Genomic DNA, 15,282 nt, shown 5'->3' with positions numbered 1-15,282 from the left:
CTAGTTCCTGTAAAGTTGCAAGAGGCAAATATATCTTTTTGTTGTATATTTGTGTAATATTTTTTTCCTCTATTACAAACTTTACAACAAAGTCTGAGGTGTTCTAGTTAGTAAAGTTTTTGCATAGATTCGTGGAAGACCAGATTGGAAGGAACTTCAAGGATCATCTAGTCCAACCTTTCAGGGTAAGAGTACAGCTTAAATGAGATGGCCCAGTACCCTCTCAAGCTGGGTCTTGAAACTGTCTAATGTAGAGGAATCCAGCACCTCCCCTGGGAGTTTGGTCCGATGTCTGACAGTTCAAATGGTGGAAAAATTTTATGCAGTTACAAACTTTAATTACACTTCAGTTGCCTTCCTTGGAAAGCTCCAATAATCAGTGTAGCTGTTCAAAAGTGTTCTGAGTTGTTTTGGTGTAGATTAATATTCTTCAAATGTAACTTAAATGCAGATTTTCACAAAATCTACATAATAATATATGATCTAGTGTGAGGTGTCGCTGTCCATGGCAGGGGGGTTGGAACTAGATGATCTTTGAGGTCCCTTCCAACCCTGAAAATGCTATGATTGTATGATCATGCAAATAAAATTGTAGAACAATGCTAATGGGATTCCACTAGGAACCTGGTTAACACCTAAGATATAAATGAAAGTGTCTATTTACCCTAACAAAAAATATCCTAGGGATTGAAGTTCTTAAAACACAGATACGTTAATTTTTATTATATCTCTTTTTTTTTAAGTATTAGAACTTCATATTTTGCTCTAAATCAGGAAAAACTCCAATGACTTCATTACCACTGAAGTTCTTAAATCACAGAGATAGTAAATGATATATGATAAAACAGATATATGAATATTTTTCTCTAAACCAGTGACTTGATTACCACTGAAGTTCTTAAATCACAGAGATAGATGAAACCCTGATATATGAATTTTTAATATATCTCTCTTTTTTTAAGTGTCAGAATTCCACATTTTGTTCTAAATCAGGAAAAACTTCAGTGACTTCATTACCACTGAAGTTCTTAAGTCACAGAGGCAGTTAAAACACAGATATATGAATTTTTTTTATATATATATATATATATATCTTTTTTGTGTTAGAATTTCACATTTTGCTCTAAATCAGGAAAACTCCAGTGACTTCATTACCAGAGATAGTTAAAACACAGATGTATTAATTTTGAATGTCTTCATCTTTTTTTTTTTTAATGTTAGAACTTCATGTTTTCCTCCAAATCAGGAAAACTGCAATGACTTCATTACTATGATCTCAGGTTCTCATTAAGAATCTGTTAAAGAACATTCCACACTCAAGCATGTAAACTCAAGCCTATTAGAAGAAGCATGAGCATGCTATGTTATACAGCATCAGGCCATGGTACACTCACTTCATGCACTGCTTTTCTGAAAGGTTTATGTAAAGTATGTACCTACCCCACTGTGTAGCTTTCATACCAATGAAACTTAATGCACTGTTGTGCTGAAATAATAAATACATCTCATTTAAAAGGAACAAGGAAGAGTGTGAACACATACACCCACACCCAGGCTCCTTCACACCCCCAAAGCAAATACTCACACACTATGGTGACAGCTGAATTATTCTGTGGTACCAGATCATCTTTCGAGACTTGATAGGTTTAAAGAGGAAGACCACTTCACAAATCACATATTGGCACTTCTGTAATGTGGATTGCTGCAGGGAAAAACAATAGTGCCTTTTTTGTGAAGGTGAACTGCTAAAAGGCCCCAACACCTTGTTCTTTGGTTTTCTGGTTTGATTTTTTTTCTTTTCCCTGTAGCCACAGATAACTCACTGGCTGTAGTAACAAAATTCTTCTCATCTGACTGTGAGAAGCTGTGATTAATAAAACAAATACAAGTTTCATCGTTATGGTGAGAAGAATCTAACTCCAGATTCCACTCACTAGATCTCTGTTAACTATAAGTTTACCATAAGGTGTTTACACAATAAATTCCTCCATCTGAATTAGTCATCCTCAGGTCCTTCCATCATCAACAATGAAACACAAACCTTCTATGGCTTGATATCTGACATTTTAGATGCCTGCTTTGGATGAAGTGCTGTCTAAGAAAGCCCTCTTTAGTGCTAGCAGACTGGAAAAATGGAGTCTTTTCCAGTAGCTCAGATGTAGAAGTTGCAGGTGTCTGCACTTGCACTGACAAATCCCATCTCTCGGGTTCAGCCAGTGGACAAGCTTCTCTGAGTCATTAGTAAATCTGTATCTAAGATGAGAACAAGGGTTACTTTACTATTGAAAGTTTCTGTGCTTAACTTATATCACTGTATTGAAGACCACTATATATTTTTTAAAGATCTAATCATTTTTTGTGCATGAGAAGGGAGGTTACTGGTGGTATCTGGGCCATGTTCCATGTTGGGTACCCACCTGTTAGAACAGATTCTGCTTTAAATCCCTGGGGGTAGTCATAGAAGTAAATTATAGTAAAATGTATGCAGAGCATTAACAGGATAATATTAGTTACCAAATAGGAAAATCCACAGTGAAACTAAGTAGTAATGACTAATCTTGTCTGTCACCTAAATAAGCAGTCATAAGCTGTATCAGATATAATAGGCATCATTTGGCTGATGCTGTTGATATACCACAGTGATATTTTGAAATGAGAAGCTATTAAACAAATAAGTGTATTCAAAATTCTTCTGTATTTTCATGTGTGAGCCTCCTAGTGGAAGTCATGTTTTGCCTTTCTAATTCAATATTTGGTTACCCAGAGCTAGTTTTATGCTTTGGAGGAAGCCCAACTCAAGTCAACATCTTTTCTAAAGGAACTTTTCTGTAATTCTGCTAAAAAGAAATCTAAAATGTTCAGAAGGGGAGCACCTGATTCTGAGGATCACACTATCTTAGAAAATAGATCAGATGTGTATGTAGTCAGGCAGATCACGTCTAAGGAAGTGATTATTATGGAAGTGGATTCCAAGGAAGTTTCTTCCTTTCTGCCTTGCATGAAACGGAAGTTGATTGACTTGAAATGATTCCTATGCCTTTTGGGCATTATTTCCAAAACAAGATCACAGAATCACAGAAACATTCAGGTTGGAAAAGACCCTTGGGATCACCAAGTCCAACCCATAACCCTACTCTACAAGGTTCACCTCTAAACCATATCCCCAAGCACCACATCCAAACCACCTCTAAACACATCCAGGGTTGGTGACTAAACCACCTCCCTGGGCAGCATATTCCAATGCCTGACCACTCTTGCTGTGAAAAAATGTTTTCCTAATGTCCAGTCTATACCTACCCAGTCATAGCTTGAGGCATTCTCTCTTGTTCTATCACTAATTCCCTGTGAGAAGAGACCAGCACCAGCCTCTCTACAACATCCTTTCAGGACATTTTTCTTTTTGTAATTATGTTTTTTCTTTTTGTAACAATGATCTTTTCCTTCTTTTGCTTGACTTGTCTAGCAACCATCTAGCTTTGTTCAAGCTCAGCAGATCATTAAAACTGATGGTCTGGGCCTTCAAGGACTCAACAAAGGTCTTACTGCAACACTAGGTCGTCACGGAGTTTTTAACATGGTTTACTTTGGATTCTACTTCAACGTGAAGAATATTCTCCCAGTCAATAAAGTAAGTTCTTCTTGCAGTGCAACAGACAAACAGATAAGAGGTTTGGCAATTGAATTAACACTGTCTTTTTCTGTGTAAAGCTGTGGGATTCAGTAACAAACTGGTTTACAAAAACCTACAGCATTTCGATGGAAGCAAACCAAGGATTTGTGCATCTCACTTTTTTAAGCAAATGTGAGTATGAAGTGGTCATGTTTGAATGCTTGCTTTTTATGAATCTCCCTTTGTACCACAGTAACAATGTGAAAGGCAGAAATCAGGATACAGGTGTGTTGTGCTTGTGTTAGGTATGTATGCACTTTTTTGTGTTAAGATGGTTTAGAAGAGTTAAATAAGCTTCTGGAACTTCTTTCAGTATTCACGAAGGGGCTAAGCTTGAGGAGATGGCAGAGCTGCAGCACATAGGAGAGCATTTTGATCCTGTACAGGGCCCATGGACTCAAAAGAGAAGATAACAGGGCAAAGTAATTGACACTTACAGGGTCACATACAAGTGCTTTATGTAGTGGGGCTGTTTTTAAATAAAAATCTTTATAGCTGTAATTTCAATTGAAGCAGTTTTATTTGATAGCCTTATACTCCTTTACATAACAAAGGAAACATTTCCCTTTACAACAAAGGGAAGTTTTGCTAATGAAACCCCGGTAATACTGGCACTTTCTAAGTGACTGTGTGAGCAACAGCTAATGTTTTATTAATCACTCTTGTGCATTACTTACTGACCTATGTTTTCACTAATGTGATTTTAGATGATGACAGTTAAGCAGTCACAGGTGTGGTATGTAGTGATATTCATATAAGAACCTGCGACTGACATCGAAAGAGAGCAACTTCTACTCCCAGATGAAGTAACACCTCTTTTTTTTTTTTTCCCTACACTTCTGAGTCCCCTGATATTTTTGTTGGCAACATTGTGTTAATGGAGACAAGCTCCACTTCTTATTTGCAGATCATTACAGTAAATTGAATTGTTCGAGAGCAGCTAGCCCACAAGTTTCTACAAGCTTCTTTTAGTGTATTTAAGCATATTTTACAGTGTTCTTTATACATTCTGAAACCTCAAGGCACAAGCATAGCTTGATACTCAGGAGTAAATATGTTTGTGTTGATCAAAAATGAAAAAGTTAGAATCACTCTGCAGGCCATTCAGAATCATATGCAGGTAAGGACAAAGAGGCTTGTGTGCAACTTGTATGGAAATCCTGAAATGTTCTTGCATAGCAGTTGAAGAATAGTAGTAATATTTGGCATAAGAATGCTTTACTAGCCTTTCAGATTGGAAATTTAAAAAAAAAATCATTTTATTATTAGACACAGTCTCAAGTTGTGCCAGGGGAGGTATAGGCTGGATATTAGGAGGAAGTTCTTCACAGAGAGAGTGATTTGCCATTGGAATGGGCTGCCCAGGGAGGTGGTGGAGTCGCTGTCCCTGGAGATGTTCAAGAAAAGACTGGATGAGGCATTTAGTGCCATGGTCTAGTGGATTGGCTAGTGCTGGGTGATAAGTTGAACTGGGTGATCTTGGAGGTCTCTTCCAACCTGGTTGATTCTATGATTCTATGAATGATCCAGAGCTTTATGATCTAAGAAAAAATAGCACTTTATACAGATTTTGTATGATAGGAAGTATTGTTACATAGAGTTAAATACATCTAGAAAACCAAACAAAACATTTGCAGTTTAATGCAATCTAATCCTACATTGATTAAATTGTCTTTTGATAGTATTTATAGGCCATATTATCAAATGCAAATGACAATTTAAGCAGTGTAGGATTAGATTGCATTAACTGCAGGTAAGTGAAGAAGTTTGCCTTGTGCTTGACCAGTGCAAAGTGGCTTGCACAGTGTCAGTGAAACTCAGTTATCTGTGCTGTTAAATGTTCCCTGGTACAACTTTGGCTCAGGCCAGCCAACACTGTTCTGGGTACGGCTTAGGAGCTAGCACCCACAGGGAACCATTCCTAATTGGCAGGTTTCATGCAGCCAGTCTGTTTTGAATGGTAATAGCATTTAATAGTCCTAATAAAGTTAACAGGACTCTCTATGCCAGCTGGCATCAGTGCTAGAGACACTTCTCTATGCATAGATACAGCAAATAATTCTGATTAAACCCCAAGCAAAATCAGTGCAAACCTTACCCTGAATTTAACAGGGCCTCATCTGGCTTGTGCTAACCAATGTAATGTCTCAGATGTTTACATACATGGAACTTTACTGCAGTGACAGGAAAATGGAGATATTTAGCAGTACTTTGTGCTCTGTAACTTAAACCTCTTCTGTCAGTAGTCAGGTATTAGAGGCTAAGTGTGGTCAAACCTGGACAAGGAGTTTGGTAGAAGCTGGCTTGCAGTTAGTCAGAAAAATATTAGAGAGGGTTTTAACTTTTCAAGACTTCTCACGTACTTGATTTCGTTACAAAACCGAATTTGCTCACGTTGTGTATTTTGCCAGAAAATGAAATCTTAAAAGTCAGCCCTTATGATATTGACCAACCTATAAAAATTGTCAAAGAAGAATACTACACTTTTTGGGAAATAATTTTGGCTCTTTACTGTGTATCTGCTGTTCACCATCTGTAACGTAAGTGGAAAAATGTATGGAAATGTCTGCACGAGCCCCTTTAGCTGTCAACAGTGCTAAACCGTGCATTAAATTTGCATCCCAATTAGAGATGTTTGCAGCTTATTTTGCCAAAAGCAATAAACCTTTTATGTGGAGTGGTCAGATGATATAAATGACATGTGTGGGTTGTAAATGTTCGTAACGAATAATTTTTCGTACGTTCAGCCTCATTCTGCTGAACAGACCCTTTATAGCCAACCTCCTGTTCTGTTTGCTGAAAATGGAAGGAGCCAGGCTTGTTTCAGTTGACACTAATGTATCAACCACAGGGCATTAACAGCTACGCCTCTGCACTAGCAATCAAATTAGTCTGCAAATTTATTGTCTCGGGTTTATGGCACCTGCTTTTATAGCGCATTTCAGAGGAGTCCAGCAGCTCTCGCTTTGCAATTTTCTGTCAGAGTTAGGTTTGAAGGTCTATGTTAGCTTCATTAAAAGCTTTGCTCACTACCACTTCTGAGTGGCTGTCATAATTCTTAACAATATGAAATTTCCTCACTGTCTGTTAAAAGTCCCCTTTGGAGCATGGCCAACTGCAAAACTCATTTGAAGTCACACTGCCTTGGCCCAGCGACCACAGATGTGCCTCCTGGCGCATCAAACTGTGGGAGCAGGGCGTTGTGCTGTTTTGGCAGAGAAAGGGCTCTCAGCTTGTACAGGCAAAGGAGATGGGGAATCAAAACGTGCTGTTCAACTTGGTGAATAAATAAGGTAGCAGACAACAATTTTATCTCCGTGGTCTTCAGATCTAGGCCAATGCAGAAGATATCACAATGTCACAGTACATTAGAGGTTGGAAGGGATCCCCAGAGATCAACAAGGCCAGCCCCCCTGCCAAAGCAGGATCACTCAGGGTAGTCCACAGAGGAATGCATCCAGGTGAGTTTCAAAAGACTCCACAGATTGTGGAGAAGGAGAATCCACAACCTCTCTGGGCAGCCTGTTCCAGTGCTCCATCACCTGCTCCTATACTGTGGTATTCCCATAGGCAAGACGGATAGGGAGGTTAAGGACAGGAATCTTCAGTCAAAATAAAAATGTGAAGAAACACAAGTTTCTTCTGGTTTTCTATGGAAATGAGGAAAATGCTGAAACTGATAACCAGGTTCAACCATAGCTCACAGGGAGGCAGGCTTAAAATAGCTCAGTTCTTGCAAGATATAAAATAATCATTTAAAATGAAGATAAATTCTGCAAGTGCATCTTAGGAGTGTCCCCACTGATGGAAATTATTAAACGATGAATTCTGTGAGAAAAAGCCCATGTAAGCCTTTACACTTTTCCAGAGATCAGCATCAATCAGTCACAAGGGCTGATAGGACATGAATATTCTTTAGTTCTGGTATTGATGGAGCTACTCTTTTTCTTCTGTTTCATACATTGCTGTATAACCAAGTCTGCAGACAAATTCAGGGGTAAGCAGCAAGGCATCCATTTCTGGGTGTCCTTTTCTGTACAGCTAGTGTCTAAGTGATGCCATGAAAAGTGGATCTGCTTGTAGTCCCAACACTATACATGCAGTCTGATCATCTGTGTAGACTGAATCTATACGGTTGAGCTTTTGGAGTTACAGCAGAAGCCTCATGTGAAGTTAGAAGACTGATTCTGTTTTTATCAGTGTGGTTAATAGTTTTTCAGGTGGCCATTCCCCAGGAGCTGTGAGAATATGCACTGAATAATGGCAGGAACACTAGATACCTTCCTTTGGTAAACCTGAAAGCCATTGATAGAGACAGTTAGGGGATTATTATCCTCTAAATTCCGTTCCTGGCTTCTCTGCTGACCTATGTGACCTTGAGCAAATGTATTTAAATTTAGTGATCATTTCAAATCACTTTTGACACTTTTGTGCCCAGTGTAACTGATAAAACTAATATTATGGCCAACATCTACAAAGGAGTTTAAGAAACAATGCAAATATTCCACTCGAGGTGTCAGTTTAAAGCTAATTTCAGTAGACTCTTCTATAATCACCAACTTCAAACATTATTCTATTATTATTGTTGTTATTGTTATTATTATTATTTATTCTTCATGCATATTGTTGTTACCCAGTAAGCATTAGTCATTTACAGTGATCTTATCTACAAGGTGTTCAGAAGTAATAATAAAACACATTTATAGAAGTATTCTTTCTCATCAAAGTACCACCAGCAACTGTAAAACAAAGTTAAAACATCTGAAGGCAAACATCCAGATACTAAAGAAAACAAACTTCCTAAAATAGCTTGTTAGACAAGTTTAATATTTATTGATCTTTTGATTTTATTGATTTTTTTTTAAATTTATTAAAAACAGGGTAAAGTTACAAGTTTCTTTGCAATGCATTCTACCACTTTTACTCAGACTAGCAGGGCCTCACAAGGGGAAATGCAAGTAGTATTTTTAAGTGTGTCTGTAGTCAGGTTCCTAAACATTATTATGGGTGCTGGTGGACTGTTCACATTATTTGTTTCTGCTCCCTTCAAGCAACCTACCTTGGGTACATCAAGATGTTCTTTTGAAGGTGCCTGTGTCTCTCCACTGCATATGAAAGTGAGGTGTCCTGCCTTTGAACCCTTTGACTGCACCTAGGAATGGTTGTATAAACCAGTACAAATATGTCTATTATACACAGTCATTATCTATCTAAAATGGTTTTTCAATTAATCTAAACAAAAAAACAACATGTAAGTTAATTGAGTTCCAAGATATATGCCTTTACCAAAAGGTTATTTCATTGCTGGATTAATATCTGTGCTACTTATTGAATTAAGTGACCTTCCTTCAGTACAGATGAAGATAGTCTGGAAGCTTTTGACTGAGATCAAAGATTTAAACAGAGGTTTTGACAGAGTGCCCAGAAAATGAACAAGTAAATGAAGTGGTAAGGAAAGGAAAGCCTGGGGCTTTGGAGACTGAACCTGATAAATGAAAACTGTCTCCAGTGGGGGACACTCCTATACATGCATGTGCATGTGCTAGATTTAGGGCTAGAATTTTCTGTTGCTACAAATTATGGAATATAAAAGAAGGAATTGAGCAGCATATGCTTCAGAAGGAACTTACAGAGTCTCCACTTATCTGAAAGTGTTATGATAGGAATAATGAAGTATAATAAGGCAGAGAGATAACATCTCAATATTTTTTTTCTCCCAAAGAAAGCAGGGAAATCACGGTATCACAGTATATCAGAGGCTGGAAGGGACCTCAAGAGATCATCAGGTCCAACCCCCCTGCCAAAGTAGGATCACTTAGGGTAGTCCACACAGGAATGCATCCAGGTGGGTTTTGAAAGTCTCCAGAGAAGGAGACTCCACAAACCCCCTGGCCAGCTTGTTCCAATACTTTGTCACCCTCACTGTGAAGAAGTTTCTCCTCATGTTGAGGTGAAATCTTCTATGTTCAAGTTTGAACTCATTTTTCCTTGTCTTATTACTGTGAACCACTGAAAAGAGCCTCTCCAGCAGGTCTCTGTCTGTCTTGAACTGGGGAACCCAAAGCTGGACACCTTATTCCAGGTGTGATCTCACCAGGGCACAGTAGAGAGGTAGAAGATCTTCCCTAGCCCTGCTGGACACACTTTTCTTGGTACATCCCAGGATCCCATTGGCTCTCTTGGCCACAAGAGCACGTTCTTGTTCCATGGAGAACTTGCTGTCCACCAGCACTCCAAGGTCTTTCTCTGTGGAGCTGCAAATCCAGCAGGACATGCTCAGATATGGCATCTATTAGTGATGCCTACTTCTCTGTTTATTTTAATGGCTGATGAAGCTCACAGGGCAGGGACTGAGGTGTGCAGGAAATGTGATTATGAAGAGCTTGATAGAAAGGTGAGATGATCAAAGATGACGTTATTTGAGCACAGCAAAGTTATTCCATTGTGAATAAGCAAACTGGTATTTCACTTCCTCGTGGCATGCTGCAGTGTGGTGTGCCACCATCTAAAATCAAGTTTTTGTTCTTTATGTTCTGCTCATAATATATAAGAATTGGCTTTGCTTAGAAACAGAATTCACATGTGCCTTTCCTCATTTTTAACAGGTACTCACAGTATGTTTCATGTTTTGTGAACTCAAGGTGTTGAGGTTTTCTGCAAGTAATAAAAAGCCCTGCTGATTTTGACATGTCTTTCTAAACACCTGTATGGACTCTGTCCAGTGCATATGATGGAAGTTTCAATTTACATTTCTTGTTGCTAATCTGTAAAAGAAAACTTCTCCCTGATTTCCTGTTTCAGTCACAAATATTCAGGTTTAAGAAAGCAAGAACTATTTCATTTTAATATTGTGCTGATGTTACAACATGGCAAGATCATTTGTTATTTTACAGATGATTTTTTATAATTAAATTACCTTCATGAAAAAAAAAAAACAAAACAAAACCAAAGGAATTAAACTTAGAGAGTCTAATACAGGGGGAAACAGTGTCCTCACTGTTGAAGACCAAAAAAATGTATGTACATAAGAAATGTCCTGCAACACACTTCCCTGTGACTTATAGAATCATAGAATCAGTCAGGGTTGGAAGGGACCACAAGGATCATCTAGTTCCAACCCCCCCTGCCATGGGCAGGGACACCTCACACTACATCAGGCTGGCCAGAGCCTCATCCAGCCTGGCCTTAAACACCTCCAGGGATGGGGTCTCAACCACCTCCCTGGACAACCCATTCCAGGCTCTCACCACTCTCATGGGGAAGAACTTCCTCACGTCCAGTCTGAATCTCCCCACTTCCAGCTTTATTCCATTCCCCCTAGTTCTATCACTACCTGATATCCTAAAAAGACCCTCCCCAGCTTTCTTGTAGGCCCCCTTCAGATACTGGAAGGCCACAATAAGGTCACCTCAGAGCCTTCTTTTCCACTTCCACTACTTAGAGAGACAGGATTAAACTTGCTTCAAGAGGCTTCGACGCCCAGATAAACTCTGGCTTCTTTGATGTCATAGAAAATGCTAAGGCAGGAGGTCTTTCTAAAAGATCAAATAAAATCCAGCTTGAACTGCGAACTCTGAGTGAGCAAAGCAGGTTTTGGGGTTTTGTTTTTTTTTTTTTCCTGATGCACTTCTAACCTGCCTCTAACTTTTCCCTTGAACATGTAGTAGAGTTCAGAAACAATCTGTTGTAAATTCTTCAGCCAATTAGAGGAGCAAGTTACCACTGTTTACAACGCACAGAGCGCGGAGGCTCTTTTGCAGTTGCGCCGAGCTGGATTGTTAGTAACAGGAAGCTAGCACTTCTCAGTACAGTGGATCAGCTACATGTGAAAATAAATGTAAAAAACCTGGAGGGGAATGGCAGCAGACTGAGATTAGCCTTTATTTAATTTAGCATTTGGGGGTCCAACACACAAATGAGCGTTTTAGTAGGCTTCATGGTGGAAGTTGCTGTCATTTGTAAAATATTCTGGCCAATTAGCTAATAGTGTGCTTGGATTTCTCCTGTTTTGATACAGTAATACTAAGTACATTGTGAAGCCCAATTATACAAATCATCCCCATATGCCATGCCAGTCTTTCTTTATGAACTGTGTTTATAAATCCTGTGTGAGGAAATGTGTACTTCAGCAATTTAGACCATGTGTAAAAACACAGCCAATAGGATTGTCAAGAAAACAAGTTCCAGCGGAGGAAATCCTAATGTGTTCCGCTAAAATAACACGAGTGTGTTGTGTTGTGTGAGCTTTCTGATTAAATACATATTACTTTGTAGTGCTTAACCTGCATAGGTCCTTCCATTTCTCTTTTTATTCTTTCTTTCTCTTTTTTTTTTCTTTCTTTCTTTTTTTGCAGGATCCAAATTTGGAGTTTTTGAGGAAATTTGGAATTGGGCTCGTCTCAGGAACAATAGCCTCAATTATTAACATTCCTTTTGATGTTGCAAAAAGTAGGATTCAAGGACCACAGCCAGTTCCTGGAGAGATCAAGTACAGAACCTGTTTTAAAACTATGGCAACAGTCTATAAAGAGGAAGGGTAAAACATTCTTATTTTAATAAATGTTCAGACCTCTGTTTTAGTTCATATGAGTCCGTGAAACCACATTGTTATATTTCAGATCAATCAGGACCATTAAGCCACCCTGAATTCACATATCAAAAGAGCACAACCTAACATTTTGAAAACGCATTTTAGAATTGCAAGGATCTCCTTTGCAAATAGAATTGCGATCTCCTCCTCCTCCAAGCAAACTTTTATAAAAGACTCACAAGATTATTATTGCATTATCAACATTTACGTTCCACAAATAAAAGCTTCGTGTATCTCCTGTAATTTTTTCGACTCTTTATTTTGTGAAAGACAAATACCAACAGAGACCAGAGCATTTCTCAATTCTGTGTAATTAGCCAGGCCCCTGTACCTTGAAACTTACTGCTGAAATAATTAAGCAGGGGACAAATCCTTGTGGCAATAACGTTTTCCAACTTTTAAAAGTATTTCTCAAGCGGGGACTGAGCTGTAGCTTTGCTACTCAATTACTGCAGTCGTTTTGCTCGTGTATGCAGCTGTCGTCAACAGGCTTGTCTTGAAAGTAAAACCATCTCACTGATTAAAGTCATATTTCTCATTGGCTAGGCTCACAACATTGCTTTTGTGACTGAACGTTGATGAAGTTTTTCTCTTCGTCTGATCTGCCTCTGTAAAATGTTAAAAGTCCAGCTATGGCCTGCTATTGAACACGTGTAATTTCAAATAATTGCTTCTAAGTGCTCTGCCAGCATTTTAACAAACACATGCTAAAATTCCATTCTTCTTGTAGAGCAAGAGTATTGTTTGAAATGTTTTGTTTGTTTTTCTTCTGCTACAGATTTCTGGCTCTGTACAAAGGCTTGGTTCCCAAGATCATGCGACTTGGTCCGGGTAATTTTCCCTGTCATTTTTTATATTGCTTTTATTCTTGCCTTCATTTCCCATTTTTCAGGGTTTTCTTGACAAAATGTAATAAGCATCAGTCAAGTAAATGAAACAGGGTATCAGAAATCATCAAAATCTCTTTCATATTGGAGTGATTTTTTTGATAATAGCATCATAGATGGGTTTAACTAACTGCAAGTCTAAACATACACATCAGAGGACTGTAGATCCAAGGAACTGTTTTGTGCAATTGCTTTATTTGTGAACAAGCCAAAGTGTATCCATACAAATGCCAGAACTGTAAAACCTTTGGAAGTGTTTCTCAAAGCTTCCTATTCCTGTTCTGTATCTGTTAAAGTTGCTCTAAAATGCAGGTTAGAGCCTCTCCAGTATAAATGCTCTCAACTAGTTGAAGCATCGCCCAAGCATATCAAATTCCAGCCACCTTCTTCTCCAGTACTCTGTGGGGGTCATAAAGAACAGATGCTAAAAGGCTAATGACATGAGCTGAGAAGATACTTTCATGGTCCTAGAAGACTAAAAGAGCAAGGACAGCTTAAAATGAGGTTTGTTGATTGACCCACTCTCACTCGTTACTACTCCAAATGCAGGAGCACAGTAGTTGAGAGCTAGATTTTCAGCTTTCAAACTGTTCTTTCCTGACTGGTTTTGATTAATCATGAAAACAGACCTCAGCAGCCTGTAGAGGCAGTCTGTGTCAAAACAGAGCAGAAGCTCCAGTTTGAGCTGTACTCTACTCCCCGTGAAATTGCATTTCGATTTGTGCAAGGTGCTTCAGTAGACGAGAACACACATGGTTAAAAGCAAGTAGGTGCAGAGGCTGTTCTGCAGTATAAAGGAGGCATTAGGTTTGTCTGCAAATGTTTGCATACCCACATCATCTGGCTAAGTGCTAGACCATGCCTGGCTATTGTGCAGGGTAAAAGTAGAAGATGGGGAGGGGAAACCAGGCAGCTCAACAGAACTCTGAAGCTAAAAGCCTTTTCCCACATACTCCAAAGATACTAGGTTAAATACAGGACAAAGAGAAGGCAGGGTTTCACTTCCCCAGTACCTGTTAGGACAGCAGATCCTTGGAATAAAATCTTCCATCTTACAAATGCCTATGTGTTCTGGCCCATATCCAGCACATAAGGCAAGTGTGTACTTTGCTTTAACCTCTTTCATAGTCTCATCAACAAATATATAGATTTGGCTTTCCAATGGAACAATCATGCAATCTTTATTGTGACTGGAAAGGTAATTCCTTATTTAAAACGTAAAAGCTCTCAGGCAGAGAGCTACACAAAGAGATCACATAGTGCGAGAAGTGGAATCAGCCTTGCTTTGAGATCAAATCACATCCTAGACATTGTGTCTATGATTTGTGTGTTGGCCAAAACCTTTTGCAAAGTTTTGCTTTGCCTAGCTGTTTGTTCATAGAGGATTTCATGTCTGATGGTGGTTGGCTAGGATAAATAACATGGGGAAATGTTCTGTGAGCCTGGTTTTCTGAGCCTATCCTATCTAGGTCAGCCCAGTTCAGCAGAAGGCATGTTTGTTAGAGGTGCCACTCTAACCTGCTAAGTGAGCCAACAGGCAGAGGAAACAAAATACTTGTGCCCAAATGCTGGCATCCACAAGTAGCACATTATAACACTCTTTTACTCCTGCAGCCAGGAATCTGATCCTCTCTCCCCATCTTCTCCAACTGGAAGCTTCTCTGTATGCTTAGTTATATATAGCTATACCTTCTTAAATGTTCTCCTGTTTAGTCCATAGAGTACTTACAGCACAGCTACAGAAGGGCTTTACTCTGACTGCACTAACGATACTTTACGTCATTCAAGGTGGGATTCTACACTGTTAGCAGTTCTAGCAGACAAAGCCATTTCATCAGACCAAAATTTTGCCTATGGATTCATAGCATGGTACAGGCACAGGTAGATTGTGCTTGCTTCAATGCTGCGGTTTTCTGCTTTAGACATAGTCAACAAACAGCTGAAAACCTTTCTTGCATCTTAACTGAAAGCATTTTCATCCCCCTGGTGATGAATTTTTGTCATTCCACCATCAATGCTCCTCTTTCATGGCCAAGTCTAATTCTAAACAAACAGACAAATATACACATACTCACTTGTAAAAGAACAAAAGGAAATATTAATCCTGGGGAAATGGTAAGGAAAATCCCACTGAG

The 15,282-nt window shown here is 38.9% G+C and overlaps 1 protein-coding gene across 1 annotated transcript in view; it reads left to right on the top strand.

The window, feature by feature from the left end:
• Positions 1-15,282, top strand: part of SLC25A21 (solute carrier family 25 member 21) — a 257,777-nt gene that overhangs the window by 242,189 nt on the left and 306 nt on the right. Inside the window, exons 7-9 of the mRNA XM_054400575.1 lie at positions 3,464-3,628; positions 12,025-12,206; positions 13,039-13,091. Coding sequence (XP_054256550.1) covers positions 3,464-3,628; positions 12,025-12,206; positions 13,039-13,091 — 400 coding nt within the window. The remainder of the gene's footprint in view (positions 1-3,463; positions 3,629-12,024; positions 12,207-13,038; positions 13,092-15,282) is intronic.

This window comes from Indicator indicator, chromosome 4 (assembly GCF_027791375.1).
Source record: "Indicator indicator isolate 239-I01 chromosome 4, UM_Iind_1.1, whole genome shotgun sequence".
NCBI classification, from domain to species: Eukaryota; Metazoa; Chordata; class Aves; order Piciformes; family Indicatoridae; genus Indicator; species Indicator indicator.
The sequence above is the reverse complement of the archived record's forward strand: the minus strand, read 5'-3'. Positions and strand labels throughout refer to the sequence as shown.